Genomic DNA, 26,973 nt, shown 5'->3' with positions numbered 1-26,973 from the left:
TGGGGCTTACCCTCCTCCCTCCCTCTCCCCTTCCCACACCCTTTTCCTTCACCTCAGAGACACTTTTTCCTTCGTTTTGTGCAAACCTGTATGCCGTTTCACATTTGCACTACTCCTTCCTGCCTTGAATTCTTTCAAAAATACGGTCTAAAAACGTCATTGTAAAGCCAAGGAGAGCCCCCTGAGGGTATCTGATTGTTGAAGTCCTAAACTTGGAGGCTTTGCGTTTCAGTCTCCAGGATGGGGTTTTTCCAAGTCATTCAGCGTGGGTGCCTCAGCCCATAGGAAACTTTTGCATAATATTTAATTTGGGCCTACCCTGACACGATAAACAGGTTGAAGATGACTTGTGGGATATGTTTCTAATCCATCAGTGTTGGTGGGGAGGGCGCGGGCAATTGCCTGTTTGGGGTGCTGGGTGGAGAAGCCAAGTTGCCCACAGGCAATTCCAGGAACTCCAGATATGTCTGCTGGTCCAGCCACACAGCAAGCGGTGAACTTCATTGCATTCAAGCAATTGAGAGTTTAGTATCTTTAAATGCTCGGGTGATTTTTTTCAGCAATAACCTGGAGTTTACTTGCCAGGGAAAGCAGGAGTGGCTATGGAAGGTAGGATGAGGCTTAATTATAGTTGGTATCTCCCAGCTGCTGGCCAGGAGCATCCTAACTGTCTCTGCCATGAAGAGCAGCCCCGTCGTCCTGAAAATACCTCTAAAGTGCATGCATGTGCAGGCGTGTACGTGCGTGTGCGTGCGTGCGTGTGTACACAGGGCAGAGAAGGATGTAGCGGGCCTGTCGATTTCCTTTCTGAACCCCTTTTCCTGTGATTCATTTTATAACTCTATGAAGTCAAAACTAAAAAGGAAATCTGAAATTGCCCAAGAACAAAGGAACAACCAATAAAGCGCCAGGGCTTAGTCTGCCTTTGGTTTGGAAAACACCTATCGCTCTTGGATTTATGAAAATGCCACGTTCTAGGCAAAACCTGGAGAAAGCAAAGCTCAGATCAGTGTGGCCTCCCTTGAGCCTTTGGGTCCCCTTCATGTTCCATGCTGATATGCTAATCTCCCAGGATTTCACCTTGGAAAACCATGCCAAGCCCAGGATCCCAGCATAAACCTGGCAAATTCCTTGAAGCACCAGAAAACACACAACAGCCCAGGAAGCGGAAGCCCCAAGATCTAGTCCTGGCTGTTGCTACCTTAACCTCCGGCAAGTCCCAAACCTCTCTCTCTAAGCCTCAGTTTCCCCTCCTGGGATAGGAATGGAGGTTGAACCCTTTGATCTGCAAAGTCCCTGATTATTTTATCATCCTGTAAGTCTAAGATGAAGGGCTTTTCAACTGCAGATTTCTCACAAGGATGAACAAGGGCGGCTTTTCTCTCCTCAGGTGTACGATAGAGGGGGCCACACCGTTTGGTCGCCTGAGCAGTCATTACGAGGCCAGCTGCAAACTTGTGTTTTCCTTGGGGATGGCGCAGAAGCCCCTAGCCCTGCCAGGAAAGCATCTCTTCCAAACAAAGCTGGCACTTTCATGTTGCTGGCATCTGCGTTTGCTCTCTGGATAATTCGGCACTTGGGTGCCCTGGTGTGGATGCTTGCAGAAGGGCCAGCAGGCAGTTCTTTTCAAGGTTCTTAGTGGATTTAAGAGCCTTGACTCTCCAAGTTAATTTTCCCGACTTGCATATCACAGGTTAATACTGGACTCGTGGATAATGATACATAATTTGAGACTTGTAAAAGCTGCCTTGGACTTGAAAGAGACACACTCTAAGCCAGGAAGGTTGTGCCAGCATGCAAGAGCAAGTAACACAGGTATAATGCATCATGTCCAAAGCCAGGGAGCCCCGCCCTTTGGACACGGTCTCAGAGAGTGCTGTGCAGGTGTTCCAAGCCCTCGGCTTCCAGGCAGGAGACTGCCGCAGTCGACCAGCACCAGGGTCACTTGCCCTTACCTTGATTTTAATAACCATTAGAAGGCAACAGAGGGAAATTTGTGATTTTTAATGGACCGAGAAATATCACATGGATTTGAGGTGATGCAACAAGAGTGCCCTAATGGTTTCTAAACTCTGCTTTTAAGACTTCTGGGACCAGGATGGTAAAGAACTGCCCCAGGGCACCCTTCTCCCTCAGCTCCCCATGCTGTTTGCTGGCATTGTTGGAGGCTGACATAGCCTGAGCCGGGATGTTTAGCTGCTTGTGGGGTGGAAAAAAAAAATGTTAAGAGAAATAATTGTTGTTTTTGCAAACTATCTATTTAAAAACAGAACCTCAGGAAGCAGATTCCTGTTCCAATGCTTGGATGAATCAGAGCTTACAAAGTATAAATACACATTAGCAGGAGGAGGCTTCCCATAACCCATCTGCTTGTGTGTCTTCCCAGACCAGGAACCTCTGAACTCCCATTTCTCATTCCCAGTAGATGCAAGAAAAAGACCCGCAGTCGAGACGGAAATGATGGATCATTGCTTGGCCCAAGTTTCAAATCCCTATTTGAAGATGGGCCTGAAGGCCTTTTTTTCTTTAAATGCCACTGGTTTTCAGCTGCACACTTGCCCACTTTTGGACAGACAGATGTTTGGGAAGATGGGACACCCACCCTTTGGTTCTTTGCTAAGAAACACTACGAAATATGTTAATTTTGACTCATCTGACCCCTCAGGTCAGCTGATAAACGTGAGGCATTTAGACCACAACTTGATCACAAGGCAGTGTAATTATTTTACTTAAAAATGATGTCAGGTGGCAATTCAGCAACCAACTGCTTCCAGGCTACTTAATTCCATTTAATAAGGGACAAAAACATTGTAATTAATTTAGAGCTTACCCTTTGGTATTTTGGTAGTTGTTCTGAAGTTTTACTGCACATAAGCCAGGGAGGTGGAGAGGCAGCTTGTTGAAATGCAGATCCCCAGGCCCAACATCTGGCCAGCCTGGGCTAGCAGGTCTTGGGTTGGGCCTGGGAGTCTGCATTTAAGAGAAACCCCCTTGAGCGTTACGCTTCTGATCAACACCCAGTCTCAGCTGACACCCCCCTCCACCTCGTACACATTTGGCTTTTAGTCAATTCAAATACACTCCTTTTCCATTTTAATTCTGCTTTAAAGAAATCTAGAATCTCAAGGCAGATGCAGAACTCACGGGCAACTACCCATCCTATGATAGGCAGCTTGAAGTTAATTCTTTCCTCAAGTTACCTGGGATACTCTAATGTCAGAGTTCTAGTCGGCGGACATTCTGGACTGAAAGTTCTTTCTTGTCTAGCAGCCCCTTAAAGCAGGCCCAGAACATTCATGGGGAATAGTGAAGACACTCAGTCCTTCTTTACCTCTCTAACCAGGATCACCAGAGTCCCATTGCTTGCTTCAGTCTCTCTGGAGAAAGGGAGAACAACCCCTTGCAGTTAATGTCCTGACTTTGAGCTGGGCCCAGATGAGCCTAATCTATACCTTCCTGTTGCCAAGAGTGTCTGGGGCAGAAGGCTTGTTAAGTCAACAGATGTGAATCTCAAGATTACTTCCCTCCTGAAATAAAGAACTGCAGAGGCTCATTATACAAAATTTTTTTTCGGCACAAAAGCATTTGGCAGCCACCCAAAGAATTCTGGGGTCCTGCGGAATCCAAGTTTACAAACCACCGGAGCAAGGTATTGCTTCAGGATGGTGTTTGACTTCAGCACTGCTAAACCGGACTTTCTCCTGACTGGTTGGGTCTGTCCCAGTAGGGCCCATCTCCCTCCCTCTGACCCCACCTTACAGAAACCAGCTGTCTACCAGCAGAAGATTAGTGACAGAAAGTGTTGCTACACCAGGGCAGAGAGATGCCATGGGAACCCAGGCTTACCTCTGCCCAGGTCCTCCAGGCAGCCTCTGCAACAAGCCAGACCATTGCCAGCCACTCTTAAGGCTGTCACTAAAGTCCCTTGCTGGCCTTGGCTCATGCCCAAGGAGCTGAGGATATTCAAAGCCTGTCATCCTTTCTTAAATAAAATGCCTATCAGAGAACACAATTCCTAGCCTGGTATGAAAAGAGAAAATAGTTTTCCAAGAAGAGAAGAAGAAAGCCACCCCTGTTGGCTTTTCATCCATTCGAAGTTTGTTGATGGCACATTTACTGTGAAAACCAGAGGTGGGTGGACAGGCCTGGACTTCGAAGCGCTGGGAAGCAGCTCAGAGGAGGTGCAGGCTCTGGCTTTCTGACCAGCAGCAGGAGCTCTTGGTGACTCCACTGTAGCTGCTGGAAGCCATCCAGTCGCCCGTCACCACAGCTCATCCCTCACTGCAGATGGCTGGCTGCAGGCAAAGCTCCCCCGTCCCACCACGCGAGGTGGGGGCTGGGCCCGGCTTCCCTCCAACGGCCCCAAGTGAGAGAAGCACTGCTCCCCTGCCCCTCCCCAGTGCTGAAGTGTGGAACCTCACAGAAGGCCAGACACCCAGCACCCATGGCCGTGTGGAGCTGCTGAACACTCCTCTCTGGGAACCAGGTGATGCACAGATAGACCATAACGCGCGAGGGTATGGCCTGTAACGAGGACGGTATGTTAAAATTAATCTAAGTAGCGGGGGAAAAAAAAAAAAGGATTAAATTTCCTCTTCATTCCCCAACGCCAATTCCCAGCTATTTCCAGCCCTTTTAGCGTGGTGGGCATTTCTCGTGAGTGCTCACAAACGATTCACCTCCACGCTGCAGGCCACTAATCCAGTGGTGTTTGTTTAAGCCGTATTCACACACTTGCTGTTGAATTACCCCTTTCTGAGTGTTACAGAATACCCAAACAAGGGCAGCATGGCCCCTTGGGATTGGGGCCCTGTCCGCTCCAGCCCCCCAGTTTGAGAACTTCAGATGAATCTGGTGGTTTCAAAGCTTTTCAATGATTCCTCAGTCCCTTGTCAAGCACTCACCTATTATATACCCCAATCGTGGGAAAAGACCCAGCGGGGTGGCAAAGGTGCAAGGCAAGACCAAGTACAGCTACTGAAGCTCAGGAGTCCACACTGTTCCATGTTTTCATACAAAAAATTTAATAAATATTACTTTTCAAAATTTATTGCCAGGAACAACACATCAAAGATGCATTTTTATGTTCATATAACACTAATAGGACAATACAAAGTATCTTCACGGTCTCAGTGGTGAACCAAGGAGATTACTCTGTTTTATAAGCCTTGTTGATCTTAACCATCATTAACAGCACTTTGATTTCCTCACTTAAGGCGGGCAGTGTAATCTATGACAAATCTAAACAGTGATCTTACTGGACATCTTACGGTTCAAGTATTCAACTAGCTTATTAGAGTACTCCCTAAATGCAGTAGATAACAAAAATAAATCAAATCTACAAGTGGTTCAGTATTACATACGAATGGTGCAAAAGAGATCAGAATTTACAAAATAAGATTGGTGTGCTTCCAGCGTCACACAATTTGATATTTTTAATGATATTTCAACCACTCACATTTTGGCTACGTTAAGTCAACTTTATCCCTTAAACTGCTCTGCAGACCACCTGCCTTTCTCTTTTCAAATCTAAAGCAGAAAAATAAGAACTTGTTCTAGACTAATTCTCAAACTGCCTCAGTCAGTCCTTAAAACGTGTTTTAAAGTGATGCTATAGGTGTTTTAAACATCTGACGTCGTACAAAAAAAAAAAAATTCCATTGGTCTTCAGGCACGGAAGCCCATCCTATCGTTTCAAAATAAACTATTTCCAAACACCTTAATTTTGGCTTACAGGCAACATGTAAGAAGAAAATAAGTTCCAAAAAAAAAAAAAAAAAAAGCCATAAGCTTACAATGCTATCAAAAACCTTCAACTCTAAACACATACATATAAATAAAAAGGAATGATGTTTTAAGGCTCTTGATTATTAAGTTAATAAATCAAATATACACAGTGATTAATAAAAAAAAAATTATTTACATAACTATACAAAAATTCTACTTTTGACACATTTTTCTTCTTTTAAATTCTTCATTTTACCAGCAACTGCTGACATCAAAGGTCCCCCAACCCCACCAAAAAAAAAAAAAATACAATAAAAAAAATAAATAATAAACTCATTTGTGATAGTTGCTGTGGTTCTGAGCTGCAAAGGCACTTTCAAATACAGAACTACTTGTACGTCATCATAGAACCAATATACAAAAACAACTCAAGAGTCAATAAATATAAATAAAAACTATTCTCCTAAGTCTGCATCACCATCAGGACGTCTGGCAGAAGCGGAAGCTCAAGGACTAAGGGCGAGACAGTCTCCTGGTGGGCCCGGCCCACGGTGTGTCGGCTGCAGGGGCACCCACACAAGGGCACTTTCGACTGGTTTTGCATAGATGTGGAATGCAGCGCTTGGGTTTCCAGCCGACCACAGAAACTACCCTTGCCAGTGTAAGCCAGCTTGTCAGAACTTAAATTAACATGGGGATTCTAAGTCCGGAACAGCCTCAGACTCAAACATGACACGATATAGTTTAAAGAACTACAAGCCCAGAGTGCCTGTCAACACTACCTAAGGGTGGCGTCCGCGAGGCGGCAGCACCCGCTGTCTGCTATACGATATACTCCATCCGGTTCAAGCTTTGGGCACTTTCCAGGTCTCTGTTGTCCTGTTTGTTTGTCCAGTTTGGGTGCTTTGCCGGCGTGCCGTTGGGGGGCTTCTCCTCTCTGTCTACCAGGGTGTACGCCGGCTGCTTGGCAAACCGTGCTTTCTGCTGGTGTTTATCCATGTCATCCTCCTCGACTTCGGAGTTATGTGTCCGTATTTTAGACATCTTGGAGTTTTTGTTCTCGTAATCCTTGACGGGCACGGTGTTGGCTCCGTGCTTCTCGATGGGGTTCTTGATCTGGTTCAGCTGCTCCCGCACGTTGTTGGTGGTGTTGTCCTCGGAGGCTGAGTGAGTGTGGCTGCTTGGCTTCCGCCTCTTCCGCACACACCAGTAGAATGCTGTCACCAAGCAACAGATCCAAGCCACGGTTAAGACAGAGCTCAGCAAGGGGACCAGGAAATCTGTAAGGCAGGCACAAAACCAATTAACTCTCCAAAAAAAAAAAAAATGTCATCACGGGAACAAAAGGATACCAACAGTGGTGCGCCTGTCCTTAGTCTCTAAAAGGGGTGCCATGGGGACAAGTCCCTTTTCACAACCACAGGTTGTCAGTTCACAGCTTGATAAGCAAGGGCTGGACTCAGGGCCCTTGGAGACCTTGACTCTTTGCTCCCCAGAGAGGCCAGGGAGAACAGCGGCTTCTACAGGCTCTCTGACTCCGTGCGGGGAGAGCGGTGTCGGTAAAACAAAAGGAGTCTAGCTACTTAGGGAGCTCATTACAGGATCAGATTTTCAGAATTATCAGAAACCTGATGCAAGTGTGGTCGGGTCAGGTAACCCCTGGATGCCTACCCAATGTCTCACCTGGCTCTCAGAACAGTGATGTGCAAGACAGGCAGAAGGGGGTCTAGGAGCCCTGAGGGGCTATCGAGACAGCTATCAAACCAAGCTGCTCCCGGGGGTGCTCACACTGGGCTGTCCCATGACACCATTTGCCAAATCGGGCCTTATAACCTCAAGCCCAAGGCACAGTGACACTCTTACCCTACTGCTTTAAGATGGACTGAGAAGCAATACATTTTCTGCAGGGCAGCGTGATTGCCAGACTACAAAGCTTGTTGGAGGGAAAAAGTATAAAGTGGATCTCTGTCCCCGTCAGCCATATCATCTTGGTCAAACTGGCTGGCTTCAGTTTTCTCACCAGTTAAACGAGGGGCTCCTTTGACGGAGGAAGCATCAGGTAATTCCCCGCCTGATGGTTTTGTTAGACAGTGTGCTAAGATGGGTTCGACAATCATTACAGAAAGCGGTCACTCACTCGTCCTCGCTCCAGCACCCACCTGTCTTGCTCTTCATAGGACGTCTCTGCACTCTCACTTCTGCTACAGCTGCTATCAGCGAGCTGTTGCCATCACGTTTGCTAACAAGATCTATCATTCTGTCGGTGATCTCCTTGATAGGGTTTCCATCATCCCGAATGTCCTCAGCCGACTGGAAGGAAAAAGGAGAAATAGGCTTGAAGATTGGTAGATACTCAACAGCAGCCTTTATTCAAAATTCCTGGACAATATGCGGGCATAAAGTTTTTTCAACGCATTTGCTCTGCCGAGTTCAGCTGGCGAGCTGACTTGCAGTCACAGGTCAGGGTGAACGGGTCTTATACTTACAATGGCCACGTGAATTTCATTGTTGGCTGTGGCCGAAGGCTCACAAGCTATGTAGATCGAATATTCGGCAGAAACATTCTTCAAGATATTCAAATTCCTCAACTCGCTGCAAATGTGTTCAGTGGTAAGGCCCTAAAACAAATTTTAAAAGTCCACATAGGTAAAAGGTAGTGGAAGGAAACAAAAAATGGATGTTTTCTTTGAAGTTAGGCTAAATTCAAGCCCTGCTTTCACAGAAGACTGGAACTGAAGCTAAGAAAAACTAGATCCTAGAGCTTGTGACCCTGCTGCTTCAAGACATGCAGACACCCACCATTCTACCAATTAGAAAAGAAATTGTTCCCTACCGGTGACATCATCTCTTTGTTAAAGGTGAAGGTGATGTTAGCACAGTTATCCTGGTAATAGGAGTCAGAGGTGCACTTGGTCTTCACCGGCTGGAGGCTGGAGGACCGGCACTCCCCGATGCCAGTGCAGGGACGTACAAAACACTGGTCGTCCAGGATGGGGACACAGCTCTGTCCACTAGGGCACTCACCGTGTCCTTTGTGCAGCAGGCACGGCCGAGGGCCACACCAGACCTGTGGGGAGACAGACAGGAGCCGTTAGGAAAAGTAATGTCAGCAATCCTGAACACACAGGAGCCATGGCAGCCCTCATGCCTCACCTTGGAGCAGGCAATCCTTCCGTTCAGGCACTGGCAGGTGTTACAGTCGTCGTCCCACTTGGCCCCATCTGGTATCACGCTCCCCACGGTGATGCAAGGTCTCCCTGAAACTAAATGGTAGAGACTCATGAATGCAAGTTTTCTTTTTCTGCAGACTCGATCGCTGTTCTCAGCTCTTCGCTCCCTCCCTGTTGTGAAATGATGGCCCTGGTGCCCTCTGCCATGTGACAACACAGTTCCTCCCACGGTGGGCAGTGCACTTCCCTCCTCCGCTGTGTTTCACCACGTGACATGCTGTGGCCACTGCAACGTTAGCAGACAACCTACGAGCACAGACTTCAATTGGGCTTTTCATAGTTTAACTTGGCTCCTGCACACTTTCTATTTTCCATGAGAAAAACAGGCCCCAGATATAGCTGCCAGTCCAGGAAAGAGATGGAGGCACACTGAATAATCTGAACCCAACCCACAGTACAACTATAAAAAAAGCCAGTTGCCATCTAGTCATTCCAACTCATGGCAACCCCAGGTGTGTCAGAATAGAACTGTGCTCCATGGGGTTTTCAATAGCTGATGTTTCAGGAATAGATCACCAGGCCTTTCTTCCAAGGCACCTGTAACCTCGAACCTGTAACCTTTTGGTCAGGAGCCAGGTGCATTAACTGTCTGTACCACCCAGAGACTCTATGATCACTCTATCCACCCATTAAAAATAAGTGCTGTTGTAAGTCACCGAGTTTAGGGATGGTTTGTTACACAGCATTATGGCGGCAATAGCTGACTACAAATAGCCCTGTTAACAGCCACCCTGTCTTGTTTTTCTGTCTTTAGGAGACGCTCGTCTTCCCTGCTCCCTGCTGCCCACATGACCTGTACCAAATACAGCACATGCTCGTGAACAGTGACAACAGTAACTGCAACATCTGCTCACCCAGGTGACACAGGGGCAACTGGGCCCTGGTGCACGTACCTTCCTGGCACTTGGCACCGCTGTGCCCCGGGGGACAAACACATCGGTAGCCATTGATCTCATCCACACAGGTAGCCCCGAAGGCACAAGGGGAGGACTGGCATTCATTGATGTCTAGGAGAAATGCAGTTTAAGTTCAGGCTCCAATGGGAGGCCAGTGTTTTTTTTTGTTTAAGCTTTTATTGACACATACAGATAAAAAAGCATACAAGTCCTAAGATGAGCTCCATAAATGTTCATTTATATAACCAGCACACAAATCAAAAGATTATCAACCCCTCAAAAGCCTCCACCATGCCCACTTCCAGTCACTGGCACCCCCTTTCCCCCCCTCCACCACCCATGATCACTGCTATCCTGGCTTCCAGAGGCAACAATTTGTAATTGCTGGGCTGAGGCCTGTGGAGACCATAGTCTCAGGGAATATCTAGCTCAACTGGCATAACACAATTTATAAAGAAAATGTTCTACATTCTACTTTGGTGAGTAGCGTCTGGGGTCTTAAAAGCCCTGTGAGTGGCCATCTAGGACACTCCACTGGTCTCACCCCTTCGAGAGCAAGGAAGAATGAAGAAAACTAAAGATACAAGGGAAAGATTAGTCCAAAGGACTAATGGACCACATCTACCACGGCGTCCACCAGACTGAGTTCAGTACAACTAGACGGCGCCCAGCTACCACCACTGACTGCTCTGACAGAGACCACAATAGAAGGTCCTGGACAGAGCTGGAGAAAAATGTAGAACAGGATTCTAACTCAAAAAAAAAAAAAGACCAGACTTGCTGGACTGATGGAGACTGGAGAAACCCTGGGAATATGACCCCCAGACACCCTCTCAGCTCAATAATGGAGTCACCCCTGAGGTTTACCCTTCAGCCAAAGATTAGGCCCATAAAACAAAATGAGACTAAAGGGGCACACCAGCCCTGGGGCAAGGACTAGAAGGCAAGAGGGAACAGGAAAGCTGGTAATAGGGAACCCAAGGTTGAGAAAGGAGAGTGCTGACATGTCATGGGGTTGTTAACCAATGTCATAAAACAGTGTGTGTACTAACTGTTTGAGAAACTAGTTTGTTCTGTAAACCTTCATCTAAGGTACAATAAAAAAAGACAAGTTTTTCTGACAGGACAATTTAGAGCAACGGTCGGCAGGCTTTCTATAAAGGGCCAGATAATAGATACCTTGGGTTTTGCAGGCCTTGGGGTGGCTGTCACAATGACTCATTTGTCATCGCATGGTGAAAGCAGCCATAGACAGTACATGAACAAACAAGTGTGCCAATAAAACTTTATTTACAAAAACAGATGGCATGCTGGATTTGGCCCCCAGGCTGTAGTTTGCCAGTCTGATTCAGAAACATGAATCAGATATAACCCACCCCCATCTACTGCTGAAGTCCAATAAATCAGAGACTTAGTGATCTCAGACACTAGTCAAAGTCCAAATAATCCGGGGACAAGAACAAAAAACAATAATACAACTACCACTTTTTGTTAAAGGGAAGAGCATGTAGAAAAGTAGGAAAAAATGTACCTTTGAAAAACTATATTGTCTCCCACCACCTCCTTTCTGTTTTAATCATTTTTCCAGGACCTGATAAAGCCTGTCGCAGCTCAGCCTTGGAAACTCCAGCCTGGTCCCTTCCATGTGAGTTGGCTCTGTTCCATACCAGTGTCCCTGTGGCAAACGTTTGCTTGCCCATGTTCTATACCAGTGCCCCTATGGCAAATGTTCATTTGCCATGTTCCATACACCAGTGTCCCTGTGGCAAAGGTTCACTCGCCATGTTCCATACCAGTGTGTCCCTGTGGCAAATGTTCACCTGCCATGTTCTATACCAGCATTCCTGTGGCAAAGGTTCATTTGCCATGTTCTACACCAGTGTCCCTGTGGCAAATGTTCACTTGCCATCTTCCACACTACTGTGTCCCTATGGCAAAGGTTCACTTGCCATGTTCCATACCAGTGTGTCCCTGTGGCAAACGTTCACTTGCCCATGATTTCATGTTAGTCATGGGGAAGCACGCACTCCCCTCGAGGGCTCAGTGTGGATGACTCATCAATTCTGGGGCTGGCACTCTCCCCTCGGGAACCAGGAGGGCTGCGCCACCCAGGGAACCACGGGCAGGTACCTGGGAGGAGGCTGCAAGGGGCATCTTAATCCCAGCTGGAGGCAGGAGATTAGCTGCTCTCTCGGTGATACTTAAAAGGGAACTTTGGCCTTAATTGCTTTTAAAGATGAAGAGTCTCAGGCTGAAGGGTGGGGAAATAGAGCCACTAGGGAACCCAGCCGGGCCCTTCCTTACTTATTCTGCAGTCGGGCCCAGCAAAGCCCGGGGCGCATTCACACCGGTACCAGTTGTCCCCGTCCACACAGGTCCCGCTGTTGTAACTGAGAGGAAAGCAGAGATGCTGTCAGTTACCAGCCTCCCACACCCCAAGTCCAGCTACCAATCATCTCACAGGTATCTGCAATGCCATTTACGGTTGGTGGTGGCCCTCACTCTTGCTGCGCGCCTGCCTTTGCCGGGAGAGCTTTGAAAATACTGATGCCTGGGGCCCACCCAAGAGATGCTGATTTCATCAATCTGGGTTGCAGCCCAGGTAGTGGGACTTTCAAAAGCTCCTCCAGGTGATTTGAATGTGCAGCGAGGTTGCAAGTCCCTGCTCTAAACAAAGACATGACCTAGCCAACTGAAGTATGGTCCCAACCAGCAGTATCGGCATCACCTGGGGGCTTGTTAGAAATGCGGGGTCTCAAGAAGCCCCACCCAAAGCTGCTGAATCAGAACCTGCATTTTATACAAGATGCCTGCTGGTTCACGCACACATCCATCTGACAAGTGCTGGTTTAAAAGGTTGGCATGCTTACCAGGGATGAGGACTGCAGTCATTGGTGTCTGCAAAAAAAAAAAAAAAAACACCTATTAGTGGGGCCTTCAACAGGGAAAAGGGTCTTAGCCCTAAGTAAAAACACCACTTATTTCCATAACACTCAGATGATAAAGCCGCAGATAGCACCAGGGAATCCACAGAATATGCCAATAAATTGGAACCAGGCTTGCCCCATGCTTTGTTTCCCTGGCCATGGGACACACTTACACAGGAAGAGGCCATGGTAGGGGGCGAGGAGGGGGTATGCGAATGGAAGGGGACAGGCTGCTGGTTCGAACCAGCGCTGGGAACCAAGGCTCCATCTGTCTCCACTTATCTCCGTGTGCCTTTCTCATGCCCAGACCAGGTCTGCAGCCCATCAAGTCATTAGAGCAGACCCAGGTGAGGCAGAGCCAGACATTAGACAGCTTGGCTTCTGGTTTCAATTCAGAGTCCCTGACGGGTCAGGAGAGGCTCAGCAGCCCTGGGAGAGCCAGGGGCACGATACTCACTCTGAGTGCAGATGGGCCCTTCCCAGCCTTCTTTGCAGACACATGTGAAGGACTCCCCGTTGACCACACAGGTGCCCCCATTATGGCAGGGGTTAGGCAGGCAGCTACTGTTTCGGGCTGTAAGACAAGAGCAGAAAAGACCACCTTCTCTGAGGATCCAGACAGCCTGGAGGGGTGAGAACCAGACCCAGGGAAAGGATCATAAGCTCTGGGAGTCGGGGGTACCCATGCTAGTGGCCAAGCCAGCTGCACATCCCACGTGGTGCATAAAGTTACCTATGTTACAGGTTGTTCCTTCCCAGCCTCCGGGACACATGCACTTAAAGGCATCCCCTTCGTCATAGCAGGTGCCGCCATTGTTGCAGGTAGCCTCATCACACTGGCTGTCGCCTGGAGAAGGACAGTCTCAGTGTGAGCCCCTGGCCAGCCCTTCTCCCACAGAAGACAGGGAGGGAGTGGTCCTGAAAGATGGGATTCAAGGGAAGCCCCCACTTACGCGAGTGGCATGTCTTTCCTTTCCACCCATTTTTACAGTCGCAGTAAAAGTCGTTGACCAGGTCCCGGCATGTGCCCCCATTGTGGCAAGGGTTCTGGCTGCAGTCATTAATATCTAGAAGGAAAGATGGAACACTCAGCTGAAGAAGTTTCTAGAACTATTTTCAACACAGAGGAGCCAAGCCTTTTCTACCGCCACATTCAACTCCCACTTTTTCGTCCTCGAGTTCTAAGAATGGGATCAACAGTCCCAGGACCTAAACGTGATGACCCCTTTCCAGTAAAGGACCCTCCAACTGGATTATTTTTAATGCTGCAAGTTAGGCAAGATGGGGGCAGGCCCTTTAACTCCCATAGAAATTATCATCAAGTCTGACAGAAATTAAAATCAAGACTGACAGAAAGATGGGTACTTCCTTGGAAGCGGGGTATTTATTATGCTAATCACACAGTCTCACTCCCTCTAGCTGTTGTCAGCGCTAACGGATGTCAACAGGACATGGGCCCTGCTACTCATGGCAGAAATCAGTGGGGTCTTACTGCCAGGGGTTTCCATTAAAAAGAGGGAGGCCCCTGCAAGCTGAAGTGGAATTAGCCCCTTTCTCCCTAGCCCTCCCCCACACCCCAGAGCCACCTGTCCCCAGAAGACCACTGACTCACTGGTTTCACAATAGGCGCCCTCCCAGCCGTCACTACAGATACACTTGTAGGAGTTGACACCGTCAATGCATGTGCCACCATTTCTACAGGGGTTGCTCTCACAGTCATTAATATCTGTGAAAGGGGGGGAAAAAAAGTGAGACGGAAATGAAGGACAAGTAATGCACTGGCAAGCACTGTGGCTTTCACAGCTGCCTCCCTAGAAAACACCCCTGGTACCGCAACATTCTAAACTCTCAAAGGACTGCTTCTCGAATTAGTTGGGCAGGCTTATCAGGCAGGGGCTTCCAGAGTGCCTCGTACATTGTATTTAATGCCCTCACACGCCAAGCCATTTGATGGGAGTGAGGAAGAAACACCTACACAAAGAGGGACCACCCAAACTAGTTAAGATTCCAGAACATTCTAAAATAATCCCTAAAGGTTCAGAGTGGTCTGGCAAATCAGACACGCCATCTGTCTTAAATCCCAGGTGTAATGATAAACCTTTAATTTCTCCCTATCTTACTGTTTCTAACTGCCTAAAACAAAGCTCAAGGATCCACAGAGCTGGGAAATGCAGGGTGGGGGCACCTGAGGGGTCTTACTTTCGTGGCAGTATGTTCCAGTGAAGCCTTTGTTGCAGTCACAGGTGAACTTGCCTCCCGACTGACTCTTGCACTTCCCATGGGGACCACAGACGTTCGAGGAAATGTACCGCACCCCTTCGGGAGTATCATTGGAGGCCATGGCCACGGTGCAGCTGTCAATCACTAGAAGACAGACTTGGGATTAGATCGCAGCCACGGACCCAAAACACACAGCGTTCCCAAGCCAAGCCAGCTTTCCTGGGATGGGCACCCTTTGGCTAATGATGGTGAGAAGTCCAGAGATTCTGGCAACTTGCCATGTCCCGCTGTGACAAGCAAAGATAAGGCTCCAGGTAGAGGGAAGAGTTTTTTTTAAAGAGTATTTTCTCCAAATGTAGCCAAGTTTCAAGAACAGATCAATGTTTCATCCCACCTTTGACATCTACCCAATTGGCTGAAGCTTGCTAAGGGAAAACAACCAGCTTTACTTCCTTAAAGAAAAAAAAAAACAAACCCATTACAGTCGAGTCCATTCTGACTCAGTGACCCTATAGGACAGAGTAGGGCTGCCCGATAGGGTTTCCAAGGACCACCTGGTAGATTCGAACTGCTGACCCTTTGGTTAGCAGCCATAGCTCTTAACCATTATGCCACCAGGGTTTCCTTACTTCCTTAAGTAGGGCTACATAAAGGACAAGCTGCCCCACACAGTGGCCCCAAGCCATATGTGGCTATTTAAATGAAATGAAATGTCAGCTGCAGCAGTCACATTCTAAATGTTCACAGCCACCTGTGGCTCGTGGCTGTCATACCGGAGGACAGCACAGATATAAAATGTTTACACTGTTGCAGGAAGTTCTACTGGGCAGCGCTGTTGTAAGGAATTTGTCTCGGGGTTGCAAATCAGCCCACCCCAGAATAGCAATCATAAATGGACTTCAGAGTCTCTCCCCTGGGCTACTTGGAAACACAGTTCTTCCACAGGCGGACTCACACAGGTTGTTTCCACATGTTCTAGCTTCTCTACACAGTCAGGTAAGGGCTTTCTACCTAGAGGTGCTCCTCACCCGTACTGCTTCTGATAGTGCCCAGGGCCAGGAACAAATGGGGAAAAGACAGGCAAGACTCAGGGCGGCCAGGCCCTGGTGGGAAGGCAGTACCTTCACAGGGGGTTGTGCGGCAATGGTCTTTCAGGTGTGAGCAGTTCTTGCCCTCGTAGTCCTCGGGACACTTGCAGAAATAGTCGCTGGCACGGTTGTAGCACTGGGCACCATTCTGGCAGGGATTGGGCTCACAATAATCTACGTCTGACTGCGAGTATCAGCAAAGGGGAAGAGGAATCAAAGTAAAACAAAGGCGTAATTGTAACTTCTCGGGAGCAGCCAACAGGGGACTCTGACCCCTTCATCTGTCTCTATTAGGAGAACTTGCTGCAGAATATACAGACAGCCTAGGGATGGCCAGGGTTCAGGTAAGCATTTAAAACACACAGGCAGAGTCAGAGAGCTCGGTGGTGGGGGACGAAATGGGAACACAAAGCCAGACAGCTACCAAAAACAAAAAAAAAAACCACACTAAAACCAAACCTGTTGCCATCGAGTCAGTGCTGACCCATAGGGACCCTATTTATAGGGCAGAATAGAACTGCCCCATGGGGTTTCCAAGGAGCAACTGGTGGATTCAAACTGCTGACCTTTTGGCTAGCAGCGGAGCTCTTAACGACTGCATCACCAGGGCTCCAAAAAAAAAAAAATCATTTATCAGTATCTTTCCCCCCACATGTGTCTAGCAGAGATCCCTAGTCAACGAGATGTCAACAGATTTCACACAAACCCTAGACACCAGAGTCAAGGGGGGCAGCCATGGGGCAGGGAGGAGGGGCTGGCTCCGCTGCAGAAATGTGGCCACTTGAGGGTCCGCCACCGCTCACCTGACAGAGGTTTCCCGAGAAACCAGTGGGACACAGACACTGGAATCTGTTGATTTCATTCTGACAGTGACCCCCATTCAAACAGGGGTTGCTGGCGCATTCATCGATGTCTCTCTCACAGTGATCGCCTGCATAGCCAGGTGGACAGATACAGCGATAACCATTAACCAAATCCTGGAGGAGAAGGAGGGGAGAGACACATGCTTTTTTCCCTGTGTGCTCCACAAACACAGGGCTCCAACGGTATAGCGCGACTGTCGCAGTTCAGCTGATTCACTGTGAATGCCAAACCTCTTGAAATGTGTTAGCGGACCGGCTATTAGCACGCCTTCAAGATGACGCTGGGTTAACATGAGCCCTGGTTAAACGTCGATAGGCTCAATTTTCACCTGCGTTTTCAAACCTTGCAGGGACAAACCTTTCCCATAGCCACATCTATCTTAAGATTTGTCTTCAATTGCCAAAATCTTGATTGAGATGAAGGTTTACTTACCCGACAAGAGGCGTCATTCTGACACTGGCCACGGCAGTCATTAATATCTAAAAAACAAACAAGGCATCCCATTAAGGAGGCCATTTACATTGAAATTGGGTTTAATTGAAAAAGTCTCCTTCGCTCAGGACAGATAAAAGCTTCGAAATCAGATTTCCTGCATGCTTCCCTTGAGATAAGGCTATTACGCTGGGTGGGAACCCTCCCTAGTTCTTCCAGACTGAGCCCGGTGAAACTTCACAGCATTGTTTTAGCCATCTTATCAGAATATGGCCGTTACCAGCTAATAAGCCTGATAAAGCCTGTTTTCATTTCTGTGCTGACCACTCCCTCTCTAAAAACATTCTGCTATGAAGCTTTCCTTCTAGTACCAAGTCTCAGAGCTGGCACTCGCTATGGCCCAGGCTGCCACCAGCCCAGCTTTTGTGAAAAGCAAAATCCAAAGAAACAAAGTCACTCACTGATGTCACAATTCTGGCCCATCCAGCCAGGAAGACAATCACAGTAGTAGCCCCCAATCAGATTCTTACAGGACTTGGCATTTACACAAGGTTTGGCCTCGCATTCGTTGGCATCTGAAAGAACATGCAATGAGCAGTGAGAAACTGAGTTCTACCCCCCACACCTCCAAACCCACACACCCATAGTTTCTGTCTGGAAGTATGAGACATTTTAATAAGCCAAAGAAATAAGAGAACAAGGTTCACTCTATTTTGAGTATCGGAGCTGTCTCCCTGGCTGTTACCCAACAAACGATACTCATTGATAACTCTCTGGCTGCTGGTTAACACAACAGGTCCCCAAAAGAAGAGCTGAAAGCCACCAGGCATCTCCGTGAGAGGCAGCCTAGTTGCTGGGATTTAAATGTGGCAAAAAGAATGCAGACAGCTCATTCCTCATGAGATCATCTGCGATTTGGAATCCAGCTGAACACTCCTCGGAAGGACGATTGACATGGTTCAAGGAATCTTGTGACTTTCCCACAGGGCCTAAAAGGGCAAGGCCATTTGCATTCAGGTTTTTCTCCCAGGCCCGCTAGACTCTCGATAATAAATGACTGCTCAGTATGATGGAGTACACACTCACAGCTGGCCACACGCTCATCTTCCTGACAGCTCTGGTTAGCAAAGCCACCCTTTGTACAGGAATTACAGTTGCCAGAATTTTCTTACCTATCTGACATGTCTTGCCAGTCCACTGGGGAGGGCACACACATTTAAATCCATTAACCAAGTCCTGGCAGGTCCCCCCGTGGGAACAGTTATTTGGAGAACAGTCATCAATGTCTGTTTAACAGAAAGGCAAAGGCACTGGTCATTTAATTGCAATCCGTTTGACAATTAGATTTAATACCACCGCTCACATGAGGCCACCTCGTTTATAAGCCAGGTACTTGCTACAAGTAAAGCTACAGAAGGACGAGGCGGGTGGCGGTGTGAAGGCAGGCCGGAAGCTTTTTTTTTTTTTTTTTTAGCTTTAAATCCTCCACTGCCCCAGTTCATTTAATCCCTGACCTAAGCAGCGGGGTGGGCTGTGCATAGGCGGGTCGGGGGTTGAGGGGGAGGCAGCTGGATACACTGAGCATCAACTACCTAGCAACATAGGACATCTCTATCTGCCTAGTCTTTATTTTTAAAGCTTCATCAGGACCCAGATGCAGCCAAGAAGAGGTAAGGAAAAATAACACTTCTTTACACATGAAAACCCTACCCCACTTCCAGACTATTTACAAAAACAAACAAACAGTTGAGTTAATTCTGATTCATGGCAACCTCATGTGTACGAAGACAGAACTGTGCTCCATAGGATTTTCAGGGATTTTTTTTTTTTTTTGGCAAGTAGATTGCCAGGCCTTTCTTCAGAGGTTCCTCTCGGTAGACCCGAACCTCTAACCTTTTTTCAGCTAACAGCCAAGTGTGTTAACTGTTCGTACTCCTACATTCACCGAGCACTTAGGATGTGCTGGGCTCTGTTCATGAACTTGCCCACTTAGTCTCCAGGACAATGAGAAAAGAGGGGAATTGTCATGATCCCATCTCATCAGGGCTACGGTGCCAGCTCAGGTAGTCTGGACCAGAACCCAGGTCCTTAACCCCACCGTGTGCTGCTCTTGGGGTGCTGTGTAACCGTGGTTCTCGGGCCTGGGTGCACCTCACAATTTCAGGGGCTTAGTAAACAATACGGACTCCCATTCAGGGTGGGGACTGTGGGGCCACGGAGTCTACATATTAAAGCCCCTCAGGAGGCTCTGGTGTATAGACAGGTTTCACAGAGTGGTAACAGCACAGCCACATACACATTTGTAGGCTCTTCTTTCAGGGTCACCTGTCTCCATGGCAAAAGTCAGCGGTGACTCACAGGTGACAGGTGGCCTTTGCCTGCTGCAGGGAGAATAACTGTGATTTGGATGAGCTCTGAGAAGCACATGCAAAGGAATGAGCTATCCCTTCAAAGCTTTTCTTCCAGTAACAGATACACATGCTAGCTTAGTGAGGTCTCCCAGAACGGCACAAACAGTTAAGCACTCAAGTGCCAGCTAAAAGTTTGGCAGTTTGAACCCACCCAGAGCCGCGTTGGGAGGCAGGCCTAGTGACCTGCTTGCAAAAAGCCTTGATAACCCTCTAGAGCAGTTCTACTCTACACACACGGGACTACCATGAGTCAGAATCAACAACTTACGATGATACGCTAGCTTAGCGAGGGTGGGACGACGGTATGGGAGACTTCCAGATGCACAAGCTGAGGCTCAAGCCACCAGACTCTCCACCCAGCTCCCGCCAAGAAGATGCATCACTGTGACGTTCACACGGGACTGCGAGCCCAGCTATCTCTTTCTCCAGCCCTGCATCTTGGCACAACAATCCTTTGGAATGGACGTGGACCACAAACTCGACTTACTCGTGGAGCACGTGGGGCCAGTCCAGCCAGGAGAACACCCACACTCAAAGCCCAGCGAGGTCTCCTTGCAGCTTCCTCCGTTGTGGCAAGGATCAGAGAGGCAGGCGTGCTCCGCTGCAAAACCAGGATGTTGGTCAGCAAGAGACGCCTGCTTGGTGCTACCCATACCTCCCTTCCCCGAATCCCACACCTGGAGGCCAGTTCAAGTATGTTTCAAAAATAAAAGCAAGTTTGTGATACAGCCCCGCTGTGAGCATCAAGGGAGGAAAGGAAGCCATCTTTCTTGCTCAGCTGTCTCCAGCCACATTCCAAGACATCTCGAAGCTGGGGTCACCTGCACCTCGCACTGCCTCCTACACTAAGCAACATCACCCAGATAACTTCAGGGCCTCACAAAGAAGTTTCAATGACCCCTAAAGCTGCTGGAACAGCTAGTCTTAACTCTGCAAGATCTTTTCACCTTTTTACAAATACTTAAGTGTTTTTGCTTGTTTCCGTTGAGTGTACAGAAAAGTTACAGGGATCCCATTGAGCCTAGATCACTTACCAATTTCACAGTTGGGTCCTGAATACCCCTCAGGGCAGGAACACTGATATTTGTCAGGACCCGTGTTGCTACAAGTTCCCCCGTTGAGACACGGCTGATGAGTCCCGCAGTAATTAAGATCTGCCAGAAAGATCCCGAAGTCAAGGGCAGACTCTAAGACTGCCAACCCATGGCGTTCCTAAGCCCCACACCTCTTTAAAATAAAATTTAAAAAAACCCCATAGTGTTAAAGGCACATTCAGATAGATTCGGAAAGAGTCACTACCAAGAAAAACCAAACCCAGTGCTATCAAGTCGATTCCAATTCATAGTGATCCTACAGGACAGAGTAGAACTGCCCCATAGAGTTTCCAAGGAGCTCCTGGCGGATCCGAACTGCCAACCCTTTGGTTAGCAGCTGTAGCACTTAACCACTATGCCACCAGGGTTTCCAAGAGTCACTACAGCAAAGAATAAAAGAACCAAACGACCACCATTCCCACCCCCCTCAAGATCTCGGTACCCCTCTCTGAGGCCTGGGTCCCCCTCAGCCCGTGCCTCCATCCCTGATGGGCATACCTTTGTCACAGAGCTGGCCGCCCCAGTTGGTCTCGCAGAGGCACTGCCAGGGCTCGACGCAGGTGCCATGAACACAGCCAGGGTGCGGGATGCACTTGTCGCAGTATAGGCCCTGCCAGCCGTACTGGCACCTGGACACAGACAGCACCCCTTAGCCTCTGGAGCACCAAGGAGACGTGCTCTATGACCGCAGAAGCCTGCGCTGTCCAGAGCTTTCTGTTTTGTTTTGCTTTTGATGACGGCAGGGTAAATTGTCAAGGTTTGTCTGGGGCTCCTTATAAACAGACATTTTAACAATTGGTCTTCTCCCAGCAGCCTCTGACAAAGGGGGGGCTGTTTGGGGAGAGGCCAGCGTGGCACTGCCTGCCTGGTCACAAAGCCACTCTCTTCTGGGGCTCACACCAATGAGACTGGGGTGGGGGTATGGAATCAATCAATCTCGGGACTTTGTCCGCAGACTAAAGAGGGAAAGGGAAGGGACGCTCCAGTGACAATGGCCCCGTGAAGGTCTCCACAGAGGCAGCATTTGCAGCCATTTTTATACAGCAGCATGGCTTGGCCTCTTTGTCTCAACAGCAAGTCGTGACCCCAGCACACAAAAATGCAACAAGACACCAAGTGCTGGAGGAAACTGCGTCGGCTTGATGCCGCAGCTCTATAAAACCAAACAAACTAGCAGGGAAAGGGGCGCCCTCCTTGTGCAAAGACAAGGGTGGAATCTCTAAACCCATTTCTGTAGGGAAGGGGAGGGAAGCAACAGCCCTTGGAACCAATTCAACAGATAATTTATGACCCATTACCGCTGATGTTTATGCTAATTTATTTTATAGTTATTTCTCACTTTGCAAAAAAAAAAAAAAAAGGTCACCTAAGTTTATCTGGTGTCGGGGGAAGGGAGTCGAGTTTTGATTCTATCAGAGCCAAATGGTGCCTTTGATCCCCAAACAAAAACACAAACATAAACCTTCACCTGGGGTGGGAGAGAGGGCAGGGTCTCAAACCATTCTCCCCTCATGTTTCAAGCCCTCTGAAACTTTAACGGCCTTCTTAAAAAGCAAGTTTTAACAAAGCGGGTGAGGGGAATAGGGACCACAGCAGAGAGCTACCGGCTCTACTACTAAGAATGCAGGTTGGGGTGAGCTAGGAACAGGGCAAGCAGAGTACTTCCAGGACAGGACCTGGGAAAAAGCCACGATCAGAAGCAAGCACTCCCTTAAGTTGCTTGGCTGTAACGCTGGCAAACAAGCCCCCACCGAAGGAAGGCCGTTCAGTTTCCAGAGAGCTGGAGTCAGGCGAGCAAATCCTTGTCATGGGAAAATTATAGGATCTAGCTAATAGCTAATCACCCCGGGCCAAGAATCAGCTTAACCCCTGAGAATACTGACTAACCACTTCCTAACTTTTAAAAGCAAGCCATCCACACCCAGATACAAAAAACCCACAAGAATATGTGGTTTAAGATTAATCACATTCAGTGTTCTAGTTTATGTAAAATGTTAACGTCAGTCTAAATGGCAAGTGACCCAAGGAGTAACATACGAGCAAAGTAAACCCGGTAGAAATTTTCAAAATAAAAGAGGATAGCCAAGCTAGTGGGAGGTGGGTGGGGCCACTCTGTAAAGATTCATATTCTCAGCAGCTTGAAAGATAGTACGAGGGAACTCATTTGGAAAAAGCAATCTCCTTGCTGTCTTGCCTTATTCCCTTCCAAATTAAGGATCCCTACACCTCTTCAATTTGCCTAATAAAGGCAAGAGGCTGCAGCTTGAGGACCCAATCTCACCTCTTAATTAATGGAGAGTTCAATCCCCAAGCATAAAAATGGAACCCCAAGAGGGCTTGGATGACTTCAAAAGAAAACAAATAAAAATACTGACCCTAAAAGAGGCATCCACCAAGTTATCCCTGTTTAATAATATATGATTAAGGTTCTCATGAGAAACTGAAGTGACTTTCCTCATAGGATGATTCATAATTAAGTTTGATATTATTGGCAGGCTCGCAATCAAGTGCACCCAGGAAAGGCAGTCTGCGCCTGCCTGGGAACAACAAAACCAGTGAAATTTCCCCAGGTTAAAAAAAAAAAAAAATTCTGTAATACATAATCCAAAAGACAACTTACAGGGAACTTGCCATTCAACTATTTCTGGAGGAGGACGTACCCTGAACTTCCTTAGCTAGAAGGTTCTGTTTTGATTTTCTTTCAAGGTAGGAAGAACCAAACCAAACGGGCTGGAAGACTATGCAAATGACGCGTGGGAAAGCGGCACCTTAAGTAAATAAGGGCACCAGTGCGTGTCTGGGCACGGAGTGGGAGGTGAGACTTCGAAAGAGAAAGGGCTCAATTCTGGAAACAAAGCCTGTCGTTCTAGCTGGGAGGGTCCTCCCGCTGCGAGGCAGAGTGTGTATTCTGATGACGGTAGCACAAATCGTGGTCAGCCTCTGCTGACACTCATCTGAGCATGGAGCAGGTACAGTCACTAACAGCACCTCAGATCTGACTCTCTCCACGAAACCCTTAATTAGGAAGAGTTAATGTAGGTGGATTCCTGCTCAACCCCAAACAGCTGTGCTGCTGTTAAATGTTACAATTGGCTGCCTCCAATAGGGTGAGTATTCCAACCAGCAGGGCGATTACTTCCCCTCTGCCTTCCAGAAAAAAAAAAAAAAAACTATCTTTCTGATGTGGAAGAAGACAACTTCAGGACAGCCTTCTTTTGACTTCCAAGTGCCCTGAATCCCATTTTAGCTGCAAGCCTCAGAGTTCAGTGTTCCCCTTGCAGGGGAGGTGAACAGAGAGAGTGGTGACATCTTAAAAGGTTAAAGATCACAGACAATTCTCCCTAAAGCAGCAGTCAAAATTTACTGATTGGCAAAGTCATGAGGCGAGCTTGTCAAAATGCAGATTCCTGGGCCATCAAACTGAGGGACTGGGGTTCAGCAGGCTTGGAGTGGAGCCCAGGAACCTGCATTTTAAGCGATCCCAGGTTAATTCTGGGAATTATGCTTTGAAGACTGACGCTTTCAGGGCAATGCTTCCCAAAGCAACATCAGCATTACCTGGGAGCTTGTTAGAAATGAGGAGACTTGGTTCCAACTCAGACATTTTAACAAGAGCCTCAGGTAACTCAGTTTGAACCACACTGGTTTCAATTCACAAACAGAACTCTCTTAGCTCAAACCAGAGTGGCTTTAGGGGCAAAAGTGGCAGACCCAAAGAACCCACTCAGTGTCATATTACATCTGGTAATCCTTAAAAATTTGGGAAGAGGGAGAGGAAAAGTATGGGATCGTGTCAAAATGCCACAGACACGAACAATATTTCTTGTAATAAGCCTTTCCCAAAGTCGGGTAGCGCACATTTCAAGAAGTTCCCCCAAACCGTCATCATGAAGCGGAGGTGGGGGGGTAGGTCTGGCTTTTGCCTTGTCCTGGACCATAAAAGAACTGACTTCAAAGGCCAGCAGCAAACGTCTACATTCATCAGGCTCAACTGACAAGATTCCAACGCAGCCATTAACCTCTCAGCACTGGCTGGGCTTCCGACTGCAAAGGGGCCAGGAGATTGTACTAATCCCATTCTAAAGAATGCTAGACTCTCGCCTATTGATGGGAACAGAGGGGGAGGGCAGGCCGAGGGAAAACCACCAGGGTGGGGGAGGAGAGACATGAGGAAGCATGCCCACAACCCTCCATCTTAGTCCATTAGCACTTTAAGCTGAAGATTATAAAAATGTGTTATCAATTTACAGAACAGTTAATACATGAAGTCACCGACTATGCCCCTAAGACTTTTTTTTCCTCCTCCAAGAGAGAAGTATGTGCATTCCACCAGACAGCTGGGATAATTGAATAAGCTTCGGATGTGACTATCTGATTTTTTATTTTTTTAAGTTTTCTTGTCCTCCAAAGAGAAAGAGGCATAGTCACAATAAAAGTCCATCCCTGACTTGCATGAAAGGAAAACACATTCTGTAAAAAACGAGCAGTGTGTAGTTGTTTACCTGCAGTCGCCAGGGAGTTTGCAGGACCCGTGCTTGGGACTACAGCCCTGTCTGCAAATAGCTGTAAAAAATAGAAGGATGCATCAGCAGGCTGCTTGTTTCATGAGAACGGCCTAGTACTTTAAGCCTACAAAATCCACGATTTTAAGAGATCTCATATCAAGTCCATTGCAAGGAGAGGAAGACAGGAGGTGCCCAAGTAACAAACTCAGCTTTAAACTTCAAGGCCACGGTTAGCAGATCCTCAAAACATGATCTCGTTTGGGGACAAAATGCAGGCAAGTTGATGGGAAGGGAGGGACTTCATCCAGCCTCTCCACACAAAAGCCACCCCCTGGCTCCGTTAGCCGTGCCCTGTCATTTCCCACCCAGCCCATGACCACCCTCACCAAAAGAGAAAAGAAAGGTATAGACAATCTTGTCCCAGTGCTGTCCCAATCAGGGCACATTCAGCCTCTATAACCCCCTACCACATGGTCTCAAAAGCCCATGTGGCCAGCAGAGCCAAGCAGGCTGGCTTCATCTGCTGGGCTAATGGAGTGGCCAGGCCTGGTGGTACATTTACAAAGTGTTCTCACAAAACAATGCTGCTTCTTTCATTTAAAAAATTTGGGGAGACATTAAAAAAAACACTCAACATCAGCTAGTTTAAATAATTGTTATGGAGACTACTTGAAATACATTTAGCCTATCAATTCCTCCTTTCCATCGGCATTCCAGAAATGTCACCCCTTTTAAATGCTTGTCTCCAGTTATTTAAGAAAGCAGCATTGCCCAGGAGAGCTGTAAACCCCTTGCTCCTTTTCCTGTCCTCAGTCCCATTTCAAAACAAATTCATTTCTTATTTTGAGTTTATCTTGAAGGAATTTACCTAATTATGCAAAATAAGCAGGGTTACAGTAACGTTCATGAGAAGGTACTGCATGACTAACTAGAATGACCCATCAAGTCACCATGAATGAGAAGCACTCAATTCTAGTAGGTGGGGCTGGAGAGCAGACAGCCCCTTTGAAAGTTTATCTACTTTCTACTCGACAGAAGTAAGACAGCGCAAGCTCATCAGGTATCCCCTCCCTCAACACCAGGGCCCCAAAGATGTCAAAGCTCAGAAAGCTGTCATTTACTACAGGACTGTCTGTTTGAACTTTGACAGGCTAACCCTGTCCCGTCTGACATCTGTTTTAGGTCAGGTTCCTTAGTAGCAGAGCCTGAGAAGGGAACTTGTGTACAGGGGAAGGGGAGAAAGGCAGCCCACAGGTCAGACGAGGGAGCTGGGCTCAGCTGGAGTCCTCTTCAGACTGGTCCAGAGAGGAGCTCTGGAGTGTGAATGGACCACCAAGTAAGGGAAAGGAGGCTGACCTTTGTACCCCATGCCAGTCATTTGCTGACTCTGAGCCGAAGAGATGGGGCCTGGAAGTGGCTCCTATTTAGCCAGGAGGACAATTTTCAGGAGGGGCACCTGTGAGCAGTTCACAGACAGCCCTCACAACAGCTGGGTGAGGGGGAACCTGCCAGGTGAAAGGGACCTGGAAAGGGCCACCAATGGCATCTTCCACCTCAGCATCATCACGTTTCAGGCCTA

At 47.9% G+C, this 26,973-nt stretch overlaps 2 protein-coding genes across 2 annotated transcripts in view; one reads left to right on the top strand and one right to left on the bottom strand.

The window, feature by feature from the left end:
- SLX4IP (SLX4 interacting protein) overlaps positions 1-4,530 on the top strand; it is a 242,055-nt gene extending 237,525 nt beyond the window's left edge. Inside the window, 1 exon segment of the mRNA XM_064276465.1 lies at positions 4,237-4,530. Coding sequence (XP_064132535.1) covers positions 4,237-4,530 — 294 coding nt within the window.
- A 475-nt stretch (positions 4,531-5,005) lies between these two features.
- Positions 5,006-26,973, bottom strand: part of JAG1 (jagged canonical Notch ligand 1) — a 39,671-nt gene continuing 17,703 nt past the window's right edge. Inside the window, exons 5-26 of the mRNA XM_023550011.2 lie at positions 25,392-25,452; positions 21,388-21,518; positions 20,830-20,949; positions 20,283-20,396; positions 18,557-18,670; positions 17,846-17,959; positions 17,385-17,431; positions 16,892-17,065; positions 16,122-16,272; positions 14,980-15,144; positions 14,393-14,506; positions 13,734-13,847; positions 13,514-13,627; positions 13,238-13,354; positions 12,724-12,751; positions 12,158-12,243; positions 9,851-9,964; positions 8,881-8,990; positions 8,561-8,794; positions 8,214-8,345; positions 7,887-8,037; positions 5,006-7,007 (exon numbers count right to left, since the gene is read on the bottom strand). Coding sequence (XP_023405779.2) covers positions 6,550-7,007; positions 7,887-8,037; positions 8,214-8,345; positions 8,561-8,794; positions 8,881-8,990; positions 9,851-9,964; positions 12,158-12,243; positions 12,724-12,751; positions 13,238-13,354; positions 13,514-13,627; positions 13,734-13,847; positions 14,393-14,506; positions 14,980-15,144; positions 16,122-16,272; positions 16,892-17,065; positions 17,385-17,431; positions 17,846-17,959; positions 18,557-18,670; positions 20,283-20,396; positions 20,830-20,949; positions 21,388-21,518; positions 25,392-25,452 — 2,963 coding nt within the window. The 3' untranslated portion in view covers positions 5,006-6,549. The remainder of the gene's footprint in view (positions 7,008-7,886; positions 8,038-8,213; positions 8,346-8,560; positions 8,795-8,880; positions 8,991-9,850; positions 9,965-12,157; positions 12,244-12,723; positions 12,752-13,237; positions 13,355-13,513; positions 13,628-13,733; positions 13,848-14,392; positions 14,507-14,979; positions 15,145-16,121; positions 16,273-16,891; positions 17,066-17,384; positions 17,432-17,845; positions 17,960-18,556; positions 18,671-20,282; positions 20,397-20,829; positions 20,950-21,387; positions 21,519-25,391; positions 25,453-26,973) is intronic.

The sequence above is a fragment of the Loxodonta africana genome, chromosome 24 (genome assembly GCF_030014295.1).
Source record: "Loxodonta africana isolate mLoxAfr1 chromosome 24, mLoxAfr1.hap2, whole genome shotgun sequence".
Classification (NCBI taxonomy): domain Eukaryota; kingdom Metazoa; phylum Chordata; class Mammalia; order Proboscidea; family Elephantidae; genus Loxodonta; species Loxodonta africana.
Note: the sequence above shows the minus strand (reverse complement) of the source record. Positions and strands in the feature narration are given on the sequence as shown.